At 34.4% G+C, this 18,222-nt stretch overlaps 1 protein-coding gene across 23 annotated transcripts in view; it reads right to left on the reverse strand.

Annotated features, from left to right (window-relative positions):
- Positions 1-18,222, reverse strand: part of BBS9 (Bardet-Biedl syndrome 9) — a 291,318-nt gene that overhangs the window by 166,706 nt on the left and 106,390 nt on the right. For all 23 annotated transcript variants that reach the window (XM_086847613.1, XM_086847607.1, XM_086847656.1 and 20 more), the window contains one exon: positions 414-596. In XM_086847613.1, coding sequence (XP_086703739.1) covers positions 414-596 — 183 coding nt within the window. The remainder of the gene's footprint in view (positions 1-413; positions 597-18,222) is intronic.

Consider the following 18,222-nt stretch of genomic DNA (forward strand, 5'->3'; position numbering starts at 1 on the left):
ATTTTCTGTGTTTACTTTTTATATTTCTATTGGAATGTGGACACCTATGTTATAGAGCATTTATATTACAGTCTTCAAAACCTGGGGGTATTATTCTGTTTGTCCTAACCACAGGACAGAAGGTAAAAATCAGCTACATTTATGTGAGACACTCCTACTTGGCTTAGTAAGAAAAGGTTAAGCAGAATTTAACTGGCACCACCCATATCCTCTATTGAAACATTCTGTAATCTACTCCTCCTTTTCCACTTTCCTGTGAAATCAGTGTAGCTTGCATCAAACACCTACTTAACAAGGCTACTTAAATTACTCCAAAGGACAGTCTTCAGCAAAGTACAGGAAGAAATATGGGAATTTAAGGGCTTAAAGCTCTGTGAATGAGTATTTTTCAAGCACCTCTTACAGATTCTTACCAGCTCTTGTGTATCTTCTGCTAATGGCAAAAACGTAGCTTCCAAAATAGCAACTTGATCAGTGCTGAGCTTCTGCCACAAACTAATCAGCATAATCACCAGATGGGTGGCACTTTTCAACTTTGCAAATGCTTGGAACATGTTGGCTTGATTTTCTTCTGCTGCATCTGCTAGAGCTATTACCTGCAAAAATTACAAACATCTGTTAAATATAATTTTACCATCCGTGAACACTCAACACAGAAATTACCTTTGGCACACTCTTGTTTTCCTTTAGAAGATCCTGAGGAATTCTGTTTTCCATAAACACAAACCACAGAGTATTAAATGAGTTATCATTTATCTAGCTTTTCCTTTTACATACCCAAGGCAATTTCAAATCCATATGGCAACAGGATTAATCTATCTAGTACAATCAGTGCAGAAAGGATTTTGTTTACAACATATTTTTAAGGCATTCCTGAAATTAATCCCTATCATATCACATAATATGTGAAAACAAACTAATTTTCAGGTTTATATCACACACTAATCTCCATATGACCAGTAAGCCTACTGTATTAATTAAAAACAACACAAAGATTTTACGCTATTAAAAAGGCAGCATATAATTATTTCCATTGGAGCACAGCTGCCATCTGTTATTTTATTAACTCTCATGTCTCCCCACATTTTGTTGTAGCTTCTTCATCTTTTATGCCAAAATGTAAACATTATGGATCACGTATATGAAGGCAATATCACTTTAAGTGCCAGACTTTACAAAAGAATTTTCAAAATAAAATAAAAGTAACAGATTCACTTCTTCTAATATGGTAAGAGTTTTGCTGAGTATTTCAAGATGGGGAAAAACAGAAAAGCTGTTATGTGATACTCTACTTGGTTCAGAAACAACTTGTCATTGTATGTAATATTGTCCACTCACAGCATTTAAAAAAAATTGATCTTTTGAAAAATATTGCTGTTAGCATCTTCATTCTTGAAACAGAATGTTTAGACATTTTCCTACCACTAGTGAAAAGAGAAGATGACAGTGATTTCAATAGCCAATTGCTATAATGTCACTATGACAAGAGACTCTCCACAGTATTTGCACTGGAGTACTTCAAGTAAAAGAAAGGTATACAGGTTAGGGGTTCATCCCAAGGCACCACAATTTAGAAGACCTGTTCTCAGGAGTGCCATTACATCTCCATGCTACCTAAATAACACTTGGTTTACAGAAGTTTTGATTATCTGATTTTTTTAAAATCAGCACAAAGCACCTCTCTCAACCACTTTCTGTTTATTTATCTGCAAGACAGAGTAATAGGTGCTTGACTGGAGTCGTGAAAAGCCTCACAGAAATGCAGTTAAAGTGTAATTAGTATTACAACAGAATTTACGAAGTAAAACTTGCAGAGCCTGATCCATTAACATTTTGGCAACAGCAGGAAAATGAAAATACTATATGATGCATCTTCAGCAGGGAAAGAGAGCCAACCAGCTGTTAGCATTTTGTGGAGAAGAACTATTTTTAATCTGCAATGCTGGCATTAGAGATGTATGTGTGTTCCCTCCAAGCTCCCATGTGACTGGGAAGATAAAGAAAACAGCATTTTAGGGGACTATAAATATGAAACATTTAAAACAAAATGTGTTGATAGCTTTTGTTTTAGATTTTAAAATGTAATCTTTCCAAATAAAGCAGAGAACCCACAGGACACCCATGAGTCCAAACACTACGTAAATTTGAGCCAAATAACAAAATAAACAAACAAAAAAACCCCAACTAACCAAGTGAAGGAGAACCAAGAAATTAATCCCAAGCAGTGAAAACCAGCATAACATACTTAGTTCAGAGAATAGTAATGATATCACTGACATGTCACCTGATGCATTTGTGTTGGCATTCAGTTTGCTCTGACCAAAGCCTTGATGCTTCCCACACCTCATGTTCTACACAGGGTGAAGTTCCATATTACAGTCACTTTCCAAGAGTTACAGGTGACAAAGCCACCTCATAAGCACCACACTATGTAGCAAGGTACATCATCTGTCTCTGACCCATGTAACCAGTAATTGCATGCAGTATACATCACAGCTTCATCCTTCTGAGACAAGCAGCAAAAACAAGTAAAATCTTCCTCAGTCTAACAGAGGCCTTCAAATACCTAATCTCTTTTCCTGTCCAATATACAACTGAAAATTTGGAAAGAACAATGAATGAAGATGAATTCAACATGCTGATGAGGTGTGCTCATTCACTGGTATGCTTCCTATGTCATCACTGATTGGGATAGTACAAATTCAGAATTCCTGGCAAGCTACCTATACCCTATTATGGCTAATGCTCAGATGATATTAATTTTGCTGAAGATCCAGGCAAATAGAGTTACCCCTGTGTGACAGCTACCTGAACCCAACTTACACAGTAAAGGCTACTTTCTAGAGTCATTTATAAATTCCGAGGTGATTTCTAACACCCTCTATATTTCAACTGACACTCTACTACGTGCTTCAGAAACACAAACAGCATAAAGAGAACTGTTGTAGCCTTTTACCTTATGGAGCCATCATTTTAGGATAAGATTTCTTCCCATTTTATAAGCATAAACAAAGGAGATGCTCACCTTTTCGCAGGCTCTAGGTGTAAAACAAATATCCCAGAGCTCCCAAACAATGCCTGATGTACCAAGTCCATAACCTATTTTGAAAGCAGTTTCATAAAAACCCTTAAGAAGAACAACTATTAAAATTTTGTCTTTGGCACAAAATTCTACGGTTCTCATGCACAGTATTACTGGGTAATACTAATAAGACAAATGTTATAAAAGTGGTAGATCTAAGTTTTTAAAGGAGAAGTGGAGTCTTTAAGCATTGCAGGTCACGGAAACACAGCAATTAAATCTTTAGATAGCTGCATATATAAAAGTTCTACTTGACACTTGCAGAAAAATCAAGGAGAGGAAAAAAAACTGCTTCTAAGTACTACTAATTTTGTTAACAGAGGAAGCGACCCAATATAGCTTTCTGAGATCCTGGAATATCCAGGACACAATATGAATTACCACACTATAATGTAAGCTTGCACAGATGCAGTAATTTTTAAAAAGCCTCAAGACCAATGATTTCTTTAAAATATATTGTTTACATAGTAAATACTTGATAGGAGGGGGGAAAAAAAGGGAAATATTTTCACATGAAGTAAAATTACTCTAAAAATCTCCCAGGACACGAGCTAAAAATTTTAGAAGTGTTCTGTAGCTTTTCATTCAAACACTTGCAGAACTTAGGAATTACTAAGTTTTAACAACCTGACATTCACATTTTTAATAATTTTATTTTCACCTGAACATCTCATTTATATTTTGTAATATTTGAGGAAGATAAAGGTTCTGTACCCTTTGCAATCTGAGATCCTAGTCTCTTCAGACTTGGTCATGATTTTCTCCATAATTTGCCAATTTTGTTTTCAGTTCTCAGAGTACCTGTTGAGTCTGTTTAATATCTATTTTACCATCTTTCTAAATAGGTATAAAATATTATAAAAAAAGAAACCTCTCCCTGTCTCACTTTTTCACAGGATAGGTAGGAAAATACATTGCAACTGACAGTCTCAAATGTAGCTTACATATAAAGATTGCAGACCGACTGGAAAATATTAAGCAAAAAATCCATTGATATTGCATAAGACCTATCACTGCCGACTTCACATTTTTCTTTCTCCTTCTTTAATGTCACAAAGCTTTCAAACAAAGAAAACTAAAAATCAGTTTTTCAAACTTTCGAAAATTTATGAAAGAAAAGAAAGTATCTGATGCAAGAAATATTTAAGAGGTACTGGAAGAGTGTGGAAGTACAATATTGAACATATATTTTTATAACTGATCAAAACTTGCTTTTAATTTATATTATTTTTAACAGTTTTCTGAACAGACTCCTACTCTGTTCCAATACATGAAAAATAAAGGCCACTTAAGTTATTATGAAAGCATATTGTAAAAAAAAAAATTACTCTCTAAACAAAAATCATGTTTAAGATGAAACTTCTGATTCATACTGAATCAGAATACTGAATTTCATATTCACAGTTACAATGGTAGCTCTGAAATCCAGATTTTTTTTTTTATGCTCTTGAGAGCTTCAAACCCCTTCAACATTATTACAAGGATTTGACTTCAATAATTTCCAAGCATAGAACATTTCTCAGTGTTTTCAACTTTAAGTATTTAAGCAGAAAGATGTCTCTCCACGCTTATTTCGTTGCTAAGTAGAACTTGTGAGATGTCAAGCATTTGAAAATTGTAAACTGATAGTGATGCAATTTTTAAAACCAGTTAGAATTCTCCATCATTAGTGGTAATGTCAGATATTTTTAGGGCATTAACTCCCAGCAATAACTTCAAAATTAGTAATGCCTCTTGAAAAAGGCTTGCAACATAGCCCACTCTTGTACATGCAGACAAGTTTCTTGAGGCAATAATGACCATAATAATGACTCTCCCAGGTTTATTCTAATAATATAAAAAAATACAAGTACAATTCCAAGAAGACAAAACACTTTCTTCTTAGCTGGATAGGAAGTTGAAGAAAACTTTGAAAAAGTAAAGGGCAAGAAATGAGTGCGAAGTTCCAGGGAGCTTCCTTTGTATTGGTAGCATACTTTCTTGGAGTCCCTAACACCACTGGGACTGAAAACTCTGCCAGATTTTATCCCATATCCTAAAATGGAGAACAGGAAAAGTGACAGATAATTTGGTTTTCTTTTTTTGTGTTGTTTAAACAGAAGAAGGGAAAAAACAGCTATTCACCACTGGTAAAAAATTAGCCAACTATTCTTACTGACATCTAGTTCTAATTCACTGAGCTCACCTTCTGGAATTTTGGAGTAACTTTATTTTTAGCACAAATGAAGTTTGAAGAAACAGAATTTTGGCATTTAAGAAATAGAGAATATCTTTATGTCATCCATAACACTTATGAGCAACTCTTGTATGAAAAGTTCATTAAAATATGAAAGATAACATCAGAAATTTAATTATTCTGAAATGAACACAGGGATGCTGAAACTCACAGGTCTCTTCTGGCAATTGTTTTTACAGAATAATTTTTTGCAAGGAAGTTAATTAAACCAAACCTTTACAACTATTTTTAAGCAGAATTAGATCTTCATAAAGCAGGATGTTAATGAATATAAAGCAGGAAAAAATGGAAACCTGAGAAATGCTAATTATGGCTTCCTTATTGCTATTGACACAGGACATTTACTACTAGTCTCACTCTTTTCTTTTTAGAGAAGGGAAAAACAGTTCGGTTGCCCTACCTCAAACAAGATCTAACACTATTTTTTGGTGTCATTTTAAGAAGTCTCCTTCACATATCTTAATTCACATACGATTTGTAAGCATTCAAAGTCAAACGTGTTTTTTCTTACAAGCCCCTTTCTTTACCTTAATATATTAAATTCTTAATTCCCTTACTCTAGGAGTAAACTTTCTGTTTTTTTAAACAAGCTCAAGTTTGTCTTCAGTTTGAGTCTTTGTTTTTTTAAACAAGTCTCAAAGTGGTTTCCAAGATCGAGAAATAATGATTAGCAGCCTGATTCCCTGTGCAGACCATCTCACTCAACAGCCATTGTGCACAGAGCTTTTGACAGGTGACTAAAGCTTTATGGAATGTAGGCAGAGATATCCATGTCAGAGAGCGATCTTTATCGAACCCTCAGTCACCAGGAAGAATAACCATGTCCCTCTCACAAGGGAGCACTTCTAAACACCGAGGCGTTCCCACAGCGCAGCAGTGGCGATGTGAGAGCGCACGTTGGGATTAAGTACCCCAAGCCACAATTATCCGACCCTTATGAGAATGTCTCGACTTGGGCTAACCATGACTGCAGCTTTTTATATCGTGGCACAGGACCACCATGATGACAACAAAGCATCAATTCACTAGACGCCAAATACTCGACTTTCAAGTGAAGCTCAACATGGCCTTGATGAGAGAAGACAGCAGAGACAAAAGACATGGCAGCATGACTATCCATGCTTTATCCGCATGCACACAGCTACCTCCTGAAAATCTACTGCCACACTTGATGAACATGGAATTACCACGAGTAATTACTACAGCAATCTGTGCCTCTGGAAACAAGAAGAGTTAGATTAACAAAATACTGAGGGCTGTCAGGGAAGCTGTGTGGTCTTGTGTTCTTCTGTTGCTTCCATGACAGAATCATCACGAACAGCTCTACTGCACCTTTCTAAATTGGATTTTGCCAGAAAGCAATACAGTCCACAAGCATAACAAAGGTTGCACATTTTGATAACAGTCCACTCAAACACTTTACAAGAACCAAATGTATATTTAAGTGTCTGTTTAAATTCAGAATACTCTTCTGAAACTTTGCAAGTATCAAAGCTGTGTCTTACCACCACAAAACAAAAAGTGGGAGTAGATTATTGCCACAGAGAATAACGCTGCATCATTTATTTTGATTCCTTCATTTTAAGAACTAGTGACAAAGCAGCACAGTAATATGAATATTCAGTTCAAAAGGAAAAAAAAACTCCACCTTTTTAATTTTTCCTTTTTAGAATACTCAATAAAAAAATGGGCTTTTTCTTCAGCAGTCTCTCTCCCCCCGTTTTTATCTACGCCATTAGAGTCTGGATAGACTTTTCTTGAAAATTACTGCAAAACATTTAGTGGGTTTAGAACCCCAGGCACCTGAGCACATTATCCAAAATTGTGATTACTAATATATTTAAATCCAAATTAAAACCCTGATAGATCAATGTCATCCTATTCCATAGGAATTTTCTACTTTGCCTGTACTAAGTATATAAACAACCTTTCCAGTAAAATCCAAGCATGAAGACCACCTGGTTAGCTCTACCTTAAATTAGTACATTCTAATTGAAGTAAGCAAATTCATATTCCTTTGATTCTAAACATGCAGCTCTTCATGTGCTTAAATCAATTTCAAGATTTTTTCTGTCTTAGCAATACTAATGTAGTGGCAAAAACCTGTCTGTTCGCATTGCTGTTGCCAGTTTACTGCTTATTTAAACTGATCTCAGTGCTTTATACTGCTGCCCATCCTGAACTGAGCTTCCTGGTGTAAACCCATGGGAACAGAAATAAGGAATTCCATTTGTCTCTGGTGGTCCTGTCTGCAGTAAGGACTACAGTTAAGATTATTTTAACTTGATTAATATGCTTATCTCTATTTCTCTCTCTTTCATATGTTATTGGCTTTTTGTGTTTCGCTGGGTTAGGGTTTCATTGGGGTTTTTTTAAGGGTTTATTGTTTTTGAGATACCAGATAAATTAATATGGTCAATAGTAAAAATACAAAAATGATTATTTAAGTACTTGACACCTCCTCTCAACGGCCTAACCACAGGTAAATATCGCAAGCAGCTTTGCATGTGAGAAATTAGAACAGTGAGTAAAAGTAACCAACTCTTATTCGGTAAAACTATTAAACACCAAGAGGGGGGGGAGGAAATTTCCTGAAAGAAAGCTACAAACATGTTTGAAAATATATAAGGTACTTTGCAATAAATTTAAAAATAAGTTTTACATTATAAAATCCAAATTTGAAAGTGGAGTTATAAAATTAGTAGCTTATCCAAGTAACATCTGTTACAAATTACATAAAACCCAAGAACACAGTGAGTTACAATGAATCCTTTACTTAACCCTTCAAAACAGAAGTTCTATTTAGGCAAAGGGATGTGCTAAATAGCACACAGATATGTCCCAGAATCCGTAATAGTCAATGAATGTTGAAGACAGAGTTTCACTGTGAAGCTGTGGTTGAATTGGCAGCAATGTATATAAAATACAGCCAAACATGAGCTAAATGGAGACAGGGAGGTGGAGAGTTTGGTCTGTATCACCAAATACATGGCATTATGTAATGACGATCAAAAAAAAAATCTTTACAGTAAAGGAAAAAAATTTAAACAGTTGAAGTTGCATGCTTTATATGTTTAAATAAGCTTTGGACCTAGACAAACAGTTAAAAAAAACAGGAGACTCAACCCAAAAATCTTTAATTGCCTATTGGTGCAATTAAATTATGGATGGCCAAGAAATCAAAACACATTAGATCGCACTTCTGCAAAAATTAATGTACAGTGAAGCTCTATGGGTTAAATTAAGGATTCATTAACTCCAGTGGGAGCACTGCATCCACTCAGTAAAGGCAGAATTTCATCCTATCAAAGACCTCTACTCTCACTGTCATCAGTCATATACATCTAGTGGGGGGAAAAAGCATTTTCAAAATGCTAGATATCATGTTATGAGAGTAGTTTTAAAAATTTAGAATAAATCCACAAATTATTGCTTCCCAGAAAGTACACTGTAAAATATGTCCTAGAACAGCTTCGTCTCATATCTATATCTTACTGTAATAATGAAAAATAAAAACATGTTGACAAACACATCCTGAAAAGAGTAATAAAAACAAATCCAAGTAATACATAATATAGATATTTTCCCCTCTGTAAAAATGAACACAAAGCTATTCCACCAAATTCTATTCTGACACCTTTAACAATAAAAGTATCAACATTAAACAAATATGCAAGTTGAAGATAGTGAAGTTCTAACCTGAATTCCAAGGCATTGCCAATCCCACTTGCAATTTTGGCATTTCTACTTTATACTGAATTACCTGAAGAAATTTCCAGAAATCCCCATTCAGGAAAAGTTAGTATGTAATTTTAAGTTATTAAAAAACATTATGGTGGCTAATACAGTGTCTAAGAGTAAGACTAATAATGAATAAATTAAAACTACACATTCTAGATACAAATTCCAAACATAGAAATCAAAGAAAATGGATGGCAGGCTAATCAGAAGCTCAGATTTAACTATAACACCAATTTCATTAAAATTTCTTTTCTATTTTGAGACTTATAGACTTTCTCTGTTATTAGTAAAATCTTGAGAACATGTGACAATACATTTGGAAATAAAACAAGCTTCCCAAGTCAAAGTGCAAAGGTCACCATGCATGAATTGCTTGCTTGAATACTTTGTCTTTGAATTACAAGTTTTACATAGTGTTTCTATTCTTTTTTTTTTTTTTTTACTGAGGGAGACATAACCATTTCAAAATATAGGAACATCATGATGAAATCCAGGTTTTGTAAAACTCAGTCAAAAAACACAGTTTATAAATACTGAAGAAAATTAAGCAAAGAGAGAGAAGTTCCAGTCTTACTAGATTTACTAGCAAAAAAAAAAAAAGTTTAAAAAGCATCATTTAAGAAAGTAAAAATTCATTGTTCATTTGAGGTGCTACAACAATAAATTTCAGACAAAGAAAACTCTTGTGTTTCTCCACAGATGAAGTACAGCATAGACCACATGGAGGCTTGCTTTACAACAATACCCAGCAAAAAAACCTTTACAAACTGCATCCTACTTCATATGACATTAAAATTCTAAGTCAACAGGTACTGCCATCCAGATATGATTATTTTCAGTGATGTAGTTTCATTTTGTGGGGTCAAGACAAGTACTGAAAGACCAAAAATATCCTACTGCCAAGCCACACAGCAGGCAGTCTTAACCTAATAATGAAGCAGCAAAGAGTTTATCATATCCCTGCCTGAAATCCTTGATCTACAGAAGGAAAACAAACAAAAAAACAAAAAACATCTGAAGTACAGTGTGTTCAACAGCAAATTGTCAGGTGTTGATGAAAAGAACATATATTTTTAGGTCACCAAATTAGTTGTGCTGCAGATAATGGCCAATGATACTCATTCTTCTGCACACCTGCACCTTCCAACTCTCTTCTCTCAAAGTGAAGAATTAACAAAATTCCTGCCTGAAATACCCCGCTAATTCACAAGCACAAAGCCTATAGGTACACAGCCAGGTATAGTTTTCTTTACATGCACACCTGCCTTAGTCACACAATAAACTCAGGCAGTGCATACTGCCAGTTATATATAAGATTTAGAACTCAGGCGGAAATAAAAATAAAATAAAAATAAAATTGAAATAAAATAAATAATTTTTTAAAAACCCCACCACCCACCAAAATACTAAAACATTCATCCCAAAAACTGTTTCATTTTATGTTTAAAGAAAGATGAGACACAAAACAAGCAAGTTATTATTTTAAAATTTAAAAATCATTTTATCCGAAGATTATTCTAATGAAGTAAGCATGTCTCACCATAGGTTACAGGTTCAAAAAAAGTAAGTGTGCCATTACATATGCACATACATAGTCACAGGAGTGAGACTTTACTATTAATCATAACATTCTATGTCATTCTCCTGCTGCACTTTTAACATAGCTGAAGCTATATGGCTTTCTGATCTTCATTTCAAAATACAGTATTTAATGATGCCCTTTTAGTGTCTTAGTCTTTGATGAATGTCACAGAAAGAAATTCACAACTGGCAGTAATAGCAAAATTCCTTCGCTAATGTCTTTGGAAATAGAACTTTTTACCTACTTGCAAACAGGACAATTACTAGCTCCACTCATACCTCTCATTGTTGCTTTCTACTTAAAATGAAGATATGGAAGCACTATTAATCAGTATAATGAAACACCTCCCAGTATGTTTAGCACCAATTCTCTATGGAAGAAAAGATCTGTGTGGCAAACTTGCCAGTTTTTGACCTAGCCTCACTATCTATTACCCTAGCATGCTGTTAGAAAAGCAAGACAGTGCAGGCCACCTGGAGTTAAGGGAAAGAATCTCTCACCTTTAAAAAGTTTTTGGAGTCACACTCAAAAAAATTCACAGTTCATACATTACTTCCTAGAAGAAAGCCATTTTATCCATGAAGGAAAATTTTGACAAATAGCCTACCATCAAATGCACAAGCCTTAATGCATTTAGATAACAACCTTCCATGCAAACATCTGATTCCTCAACTTCTTTTTCTAACAACCAGTTGAGTTTATGGAGGAGATGGGACAAGATGTGCAGCTTTTTTTAAGTCCTGCTAAGATTGAGATTCCCAGTGCAGCTGCTAGAAGAAGGGGAGCATAAGGTAGAGATAGTAAGCACCAGGTGCAATTCAGTGTCTGAAATGGGATAATAAACCTTGTAACATTCTCTGGTTTAAATCTAGAAAAATCTCCTCATTGTCTGAGCAGAAGTTTAAGGATTATTCTACTGCATATACACTCAATTATGTAGAACAGGAAAGAGCTCGCTTTTCAACACTAATATATAACCACATGCAAACACCCCCCACTAAATTAGTAACAAATGCTCTTACTGATTTTGGATGAGAAAGACTTTCTGATAAGAGAAGATTTTCCTTAAAAAAAGTTTTAAAAAAGTTTAAATTAAACACTTTTCTTGCTCCCCAGATGTAATAGAGCTGAAGTTCATGCCCTAGTTCAGTCAAATCTAATAGTTTTAATTTAGTTTCAACTATTATTTGCCATAGCAAGTTGTATTCAAAAGGGTATTTATGTTTCCTTTTTCCTATTGCATCAAAGTTAGGAAAACACATCTGGGTAGCGTACATTCTAGCCATGCTGCAGACCAAAATCTAGATAAACGTTTTGTCTAGAGGGATGACTAAATAAGTTGGCCAAATATCAGAACAAATTCACTTTGATGTTTTCAGTTGGTGGAGCTCAGAAACATGACCTAAGTTATACAGTTACATCCCCTGTATGAGTAGCAACCATCTCTTCCTTTAGCATCTGTCAGGGTAGGAGAAGTGGAGGAAGAGAAGGATTTGTTATGGATGAGGGCAAAATTCACCATGGATAAAATGATAGGAACTTAAGGAAAAACATTTGCCTACTTTCAGTCATATTCATGAACAATCCATATTCACATCTTTTCCAGGACCACTTCCAATGCCTGCTTCCACTGTTACCAACAGATGTCTTGGAATCTGATTAGGAGCCCATAAAGAAAGATGGCATTTGAGATTCACACTGCAGGTCCACACAGCTGAAATCAGACTGCATTGACAGAGTCCATGTAAGCAATTCCCTCTAGAGTAATGCTGAGCCACTTGTCAAAAGTTAATGGTGAAAATATATAAAAATAGATAAAACTTCACATCAGCTACAGAACAAACTTCCTGAGCTCCATTGATCATGCAAGGAAGCACACAGCTGGCATGCTGTTTAATGATGGGACTGGAGAGAATTACTGAGCATCATTCCTGTGGAAAGAACTACTAAAGACAATCTGTTGTGCAATGAGAATATGAACCAAACCCAATGCTCTTTACTAAATGGAAAATTCCTAGGGGAATATATAAAACAAAAATAATTTCCCAAAGGAAATAACTCCATTGAAGAGATTTCCGTTAAAGGAACTGGAAGAAGAAGTGCCTTCTACCCTCACAGTGCAAAGAAGCTATGAGGAACCAGGAAGATATGCACTGTTTAAAACAGAGTGAGGTCCACAAAGACAAATTGTAAGATGAGGTGACTAGTTTCCCTTAATTTCCTTTATAAAAGAGTATAAAAGTATAAAAGACCATTATCTTTTTTTTTTTAACCAAAGAAGGTATCTAACATCCAGTGTCTTTGACTCCAGAAGATCCTTCTTTGTCTCCATTGAATACAGAGAAAATTGAAATTCCCTAGATGAAATCTGCTTTTGTGAATCTCACCCACCATATCCTAGCAAAGCATTCCCATGTTTTTCAAGGGATATGCATAGATAGCCCTTAGCCATGAAGTCTGTATGAGAAATAGAATCAAAGGACAATTTCGTCTCATCAGAGCCAATCAATTCATTATCAGTCAATGAATTAACTTTATTCAAACGACCAAAGGTGTTGCTGTGTTTGAGTATTTCAGTACAGATATATTCTCATGCCTCACAACACTGTATTAGGACACCTTAAACTCCATGAAGGAGGAGATCTTGGCCTTCTTCTTCCCTAAAAACAGCAATAAAGCTGGAGGAGATTATAAATTTTAATTACTAGCTACCCTTAATACAGCATTTATAGGCATGAATTAGTGATCACCCCTCAAATTATAATGAGATAAACTAAAACCAATATTTTTGCAACACATATGCTTATGAATGGCATTTTCCCCTAGTGTTCACAATTCTCCAAAACAAAAACAAAATATAAAAAACAGTTAATTCCATGTGACAAAAATGATTTTTTAGATTTCATTAAAACTGACATACGGAATTCAAGAGAAAATTTGTAGCTTAATACAGCACTAAGCAACAAAGGATCTTGTTTGAATATTTTATACCTACCAATTTAAAAAGTATAGTAACTAATTTTGTATGTTAGATATTCCTAATTTCCCGCACAGACATAGTTCATTAATTCTACTTGAGAAGCATTCCCAATATTGGGAGTCATTTCCACTACTTCCTACAGGGAGGTCTTTCAGTTAAAGGCACAGGTTCGTTCTCACAGCACACACACAGATAACTGCACATGCACTGAAGTTTCCTCAAGTATCTGAGTCTCTGCACACTCTGTTGACAAAGCTTTAACTACCACTTTACAGAATTGCTGTACTTTACAGTCTGCATGTCACATGGCTGGTTAGCATCCCATATCTCAGTAGAAAGACTGAACTTCCCAAATACTGTGGTAGAGCTGTGGTAGAGGAAATAGTTTTAAAAATACATTAAAAACCTTCATCTTCAAGTTATTCGTTTCTGAAAATATTACTCATCTTCAAAAGAGTTGGATTTTGATGATCTATATGGATCCCTTCCAGCTCAGGATACTCTATGAAAGGTATATATCCTGCATGCAGCTTTCATTGCTTTTTTCTGGAGTGAAAAAGAAAGCTATCCCCAAGACCTTCACTACTACTCTAAGCCTTCTTAAAAAAAAGTAATAGAGCATTGACTGTATCACACCACTTATTCACACCTCCTGTTCTGCACACTGGAGACACACCTCAATAATTCCTTAGGATCAAGCATAAAACTATGCATGATATTGTTAGGTTCGATTTTCCACAACTCCTGTTTGACTGGGACAACCACTCTCCTGTAAATGACTACAGAACTCTACCCTTCCCTCTTTTATCCATTTCTTATCAATATACCCTTGAAGGACAATAGGTGTCTTGAGGTGCATACACATCAAGGCATGAATCCTCAGTCAAGTCTTCCCACGGCAGCAAAATTTAAAAAGGAGAAGAGAAATAAGATCAAGGCATGTTACATACTAGTATTGGGCACAATCCTTCTATATAGCAGCACAGTATTGAGGACACAGGATTACCAACACTTTCCTTTACTGTGAATAGCAACATGTTTTAAACCTGCAAAAAGAAGTCAGAAAAGTGGTCCACAGAGAAATTAACCACAAACATTTTAGTTCCCTTAAAAAGAAAATTTTAGTACATTTGGGTTTTGATTCATTATCTGTACAGCCCAAAACCTAATTATTTCTGGCTATAAGCATTGAAAGCTTTACCTGAAAACCATTAACATTATTTTTTATCCATTGAAAAAAAACATTCCAACAAAAGTCTATTCTTCTGTTTAAAAGTCAAAGTACAGCTTAAAAACAATCAACATATACCCAAAACAAACAAATATCTTTTATTTGGGATGCCATCATTTTCCTTGTGTTGTGCTATTCCTAGTATTGCAAGAAGCTAAAGGTAAACAATATTTTGTGATAGAGGAAAGGTTTTTTTAGACCACTGTATAATAGTTATTCTCTGTCTGAACCTGAAGAGTAATCACAGACAATTATTCACTGAATTCACATAGCAAACAGGTTTTGAAACACAATATGAAATATTGTAGATCTAACCACACATCTATACTATAAAACACATCAGTACTAACAAGACTCAAAAACTACAGTTTAGAATACACTTCACATACCTCTGGTAGCTTAGGGTGTCACCATTCTTATAAGCCAAATTATGCAGGAGGCAGCCTAAATGTTTATTAGAAAGTTAGTGCTTCAGAAAATCTCACTGATGTGGTTGGCTTTACTTGGGGAAAAAACATTGCATCCTGTAGTCATCTTTCCTAGTATGATCTGAGCATTTTAAAATTAACTGAAATAAATTTATTAAATATGGTATGTGCAGGTCAAACTTCTTCATCTCTTTTGTTTGTCAACAAGTGTAAAACCAGATTTTTGCTACACAGTTTTTCTGTAGTAATTCTATTTAAAAATAATTAAATATTGACCAATTATAAAACATAAAATTTATTCTAATGAAACCAGAAAAGAAAGCTTAGTCACTAATTTCAGCATAACTGAGATTTTACATGAGGAAAAAATTAAATGCAGAGTGTAAGCAAGCTAGAAAAATATATTTTCTTCCAATTGATAATCCTAACTCTTAATTTATAATTAGATACAAACACATTATACATGCATAATTCTTAAAATATAATTCTATTTTTAAAAGGCAATTTTCTGTGTGTGGAGGAAACACATTCAGCTGCTATCAATTGCAATAATATTCACAGAAACAGAAAAACTGAAACAAACTGAAGCAAAGAGTAACCTTGATGCAATAACTCACTTGATAAAACCTAGCTCTCTATTAAATAAAATAAATCTCTCAACTTAATATTTAGCATTTTCAACATTTGAAGATCACTACCATTATCAGGAGTTACTATCAAAGCACTAGTGGACAAAATCCCTTTCAAAATGGCAAAGGGTACTTCTGCCAGTAATTATCCCTACTAATTGAAAAGTGCCCTCTTTCATTTAGTCTTTTCTAGTGAGTGCTCCTCTTATCTGTTTTTCTCTATGTGATATCAGCCAGCACCTGTCTCACCTGCTGCTCCATTCAAGAGTCTTACCCCTCCATAACTACTTGTTTTCTTTTCAAATATCTTCCAGTTTACAACAAGATTCATCTGTGTATTTCTCAATTTATTTCTTTATTATCTGTCTATGAAAACATTGCAAAGGATTTTTTTTGTCACTTGATATAACTGGTGGATGAGTTAGAAGCATATCTTATTTATGACAGGACATCAAGTTATTTTTTTCTTTCAGCTTTGATGATGACATTTCACAGCTGACATACAAGCAGATTTTACAAAAAACATACCTCAAAAAATATGTCTGAATCTGTAATCCATCTACAGGTCTTTAAAAAGCAATACAGTTTTCATCCCCTCATCTTTATTTTCAGTCACTTGCAATTTTTCCTGTCCTTTTGTGGTGATTTTGAAAAGTAATATCCAGAACAAACAGTAGAAATGGGAGACAAGCTATACTGAATAACAACAATCCTGAACATATAGTTTTTTACTTAACTGATGTGCAATACAATTCAGTAAGAAGTAATTTTTTTTAATAGTTCAAACTAAACACATAATAAAAAAAGAGAAATAAAAATATTGTGTCTTTTCATACAATTTTTTCAACAACTACTGGTTATATTATACTCCTAAGTAACTTCCTATTACAATTCCATTTCAGACACTCCATTATTTTATCCATGATTAATGTCAGGCAAATATCCTTACACTTATCTCAGTCTACGCCTAATTTATTTGATTATCAGCTTTACCCAGTTCTCTGGAACTGGCCTCCTCTGTCGCTTCTTATTGACCTTCCTCATACACAGAATTGTCTGTCCAAACTTTTACTGTTCTTAAATATGAGTTAAATTCTTATTGAGGATTTAAAAAGATTTACAGTAATGTTTAATATTCTCCTTAGTAACTTCTGGAAACTATTAAAGCCTTAGATCAGAACAAAAACTTCTCCCTTTAGATCAGTGAAGAATATATAATAAATATTTCTCTTCTTGAAGTTACTATGTCATGTCATAGCTGAAAAAAAACCCAAACAAACAATAAAGTAACACTTCTAATGGCAAAATATATGAATGTACCAGTCTCAGGTAACTGAAACTCTACAAATTCTCAAAGATTTAAACACAATACAACTTTCTAACATTCCTGTTTGCTGAATGACTCCCATACCAACCCATATACATGCATTTCAAAACCAATCAGAAGAAAGGTTTAGGAAAAATATGCTATTAACTAATTAACTTAAATAGGCAGGGGATCAAGCAGGTTTCTTCCCTATTGTGCTGAGGTCTTTTATCTCTATCTTCTGTTTTCAACTCAACTGATACTACTTCAAGACACACAAATACCTCTGCAGGAAAGAAAATTCACACCTGCACTAAATGTATTCCTAGAGCATTTTCCTCACCCTTTGTCACAAATTCATCTCCAACAAATTAATTTCTATTTCTTTTCATTACTCTCTGCTTCAAAAACATCTGATGCCACAAGTTCAGTAAGTAAAATATTAATCTACATTACATTAATGCAATAAAGAAATTGATAATTCATTTTTTAAGAGTTCAGTTTACTTACACAAACTCTAGATTTTATTAGCAGTTTGTTCTTAGATTTGATAGGATGAGAAAAGTATCTCAGTATGTACACAGATTTTTCAGTATGTAAATACATTGCAAAATGCATTGGAAAGCATCAGCAGCATTTATGAACACTAAACTGATGTTCTTTGCAATTTTGCTACAAGATGATTATACTATCAAATAAGGTCTTGGGTGGCTGTAATCAAACTTTACACTATATTTTAAACTTCTGATTGTACTACAAAAGCTCCATATACAGTGGAAGCACAGAAGCATTTATGCTCCATGGTAATACAACATTGTTTGAACGGTGTTTGCTTCCTGGTAAGGCTCAGATTTTGTTTATAAAGCACAGCCCTCTAAATTGGCTGGGACACTAGCTGTACTCAGGATTCTTCATGGGAGTTAAGATTTTTCAGGATTCAACTGCTGAAGATTCCTGGGTTTTATTCTCCACAGCCAGAGAGAATACAGGATAGAATATTTATAGAA

The sequence above is a fragment of the Cyanistes caeruleus genome, chromosome 1 (genome assembly GCF_971803275.1).
Source record: "Cyanistes caeruleus chromosome 1, bCyaCae1.hap1.1, whole genome shotgun sequence".
Taxonomy (NCBI): domain Eukaryota; kingdom Metazoa; phylum Chordata; class Aves; order Passeriformes; family Paridae; genus Cyanistes; species Cyanistes caeruleus.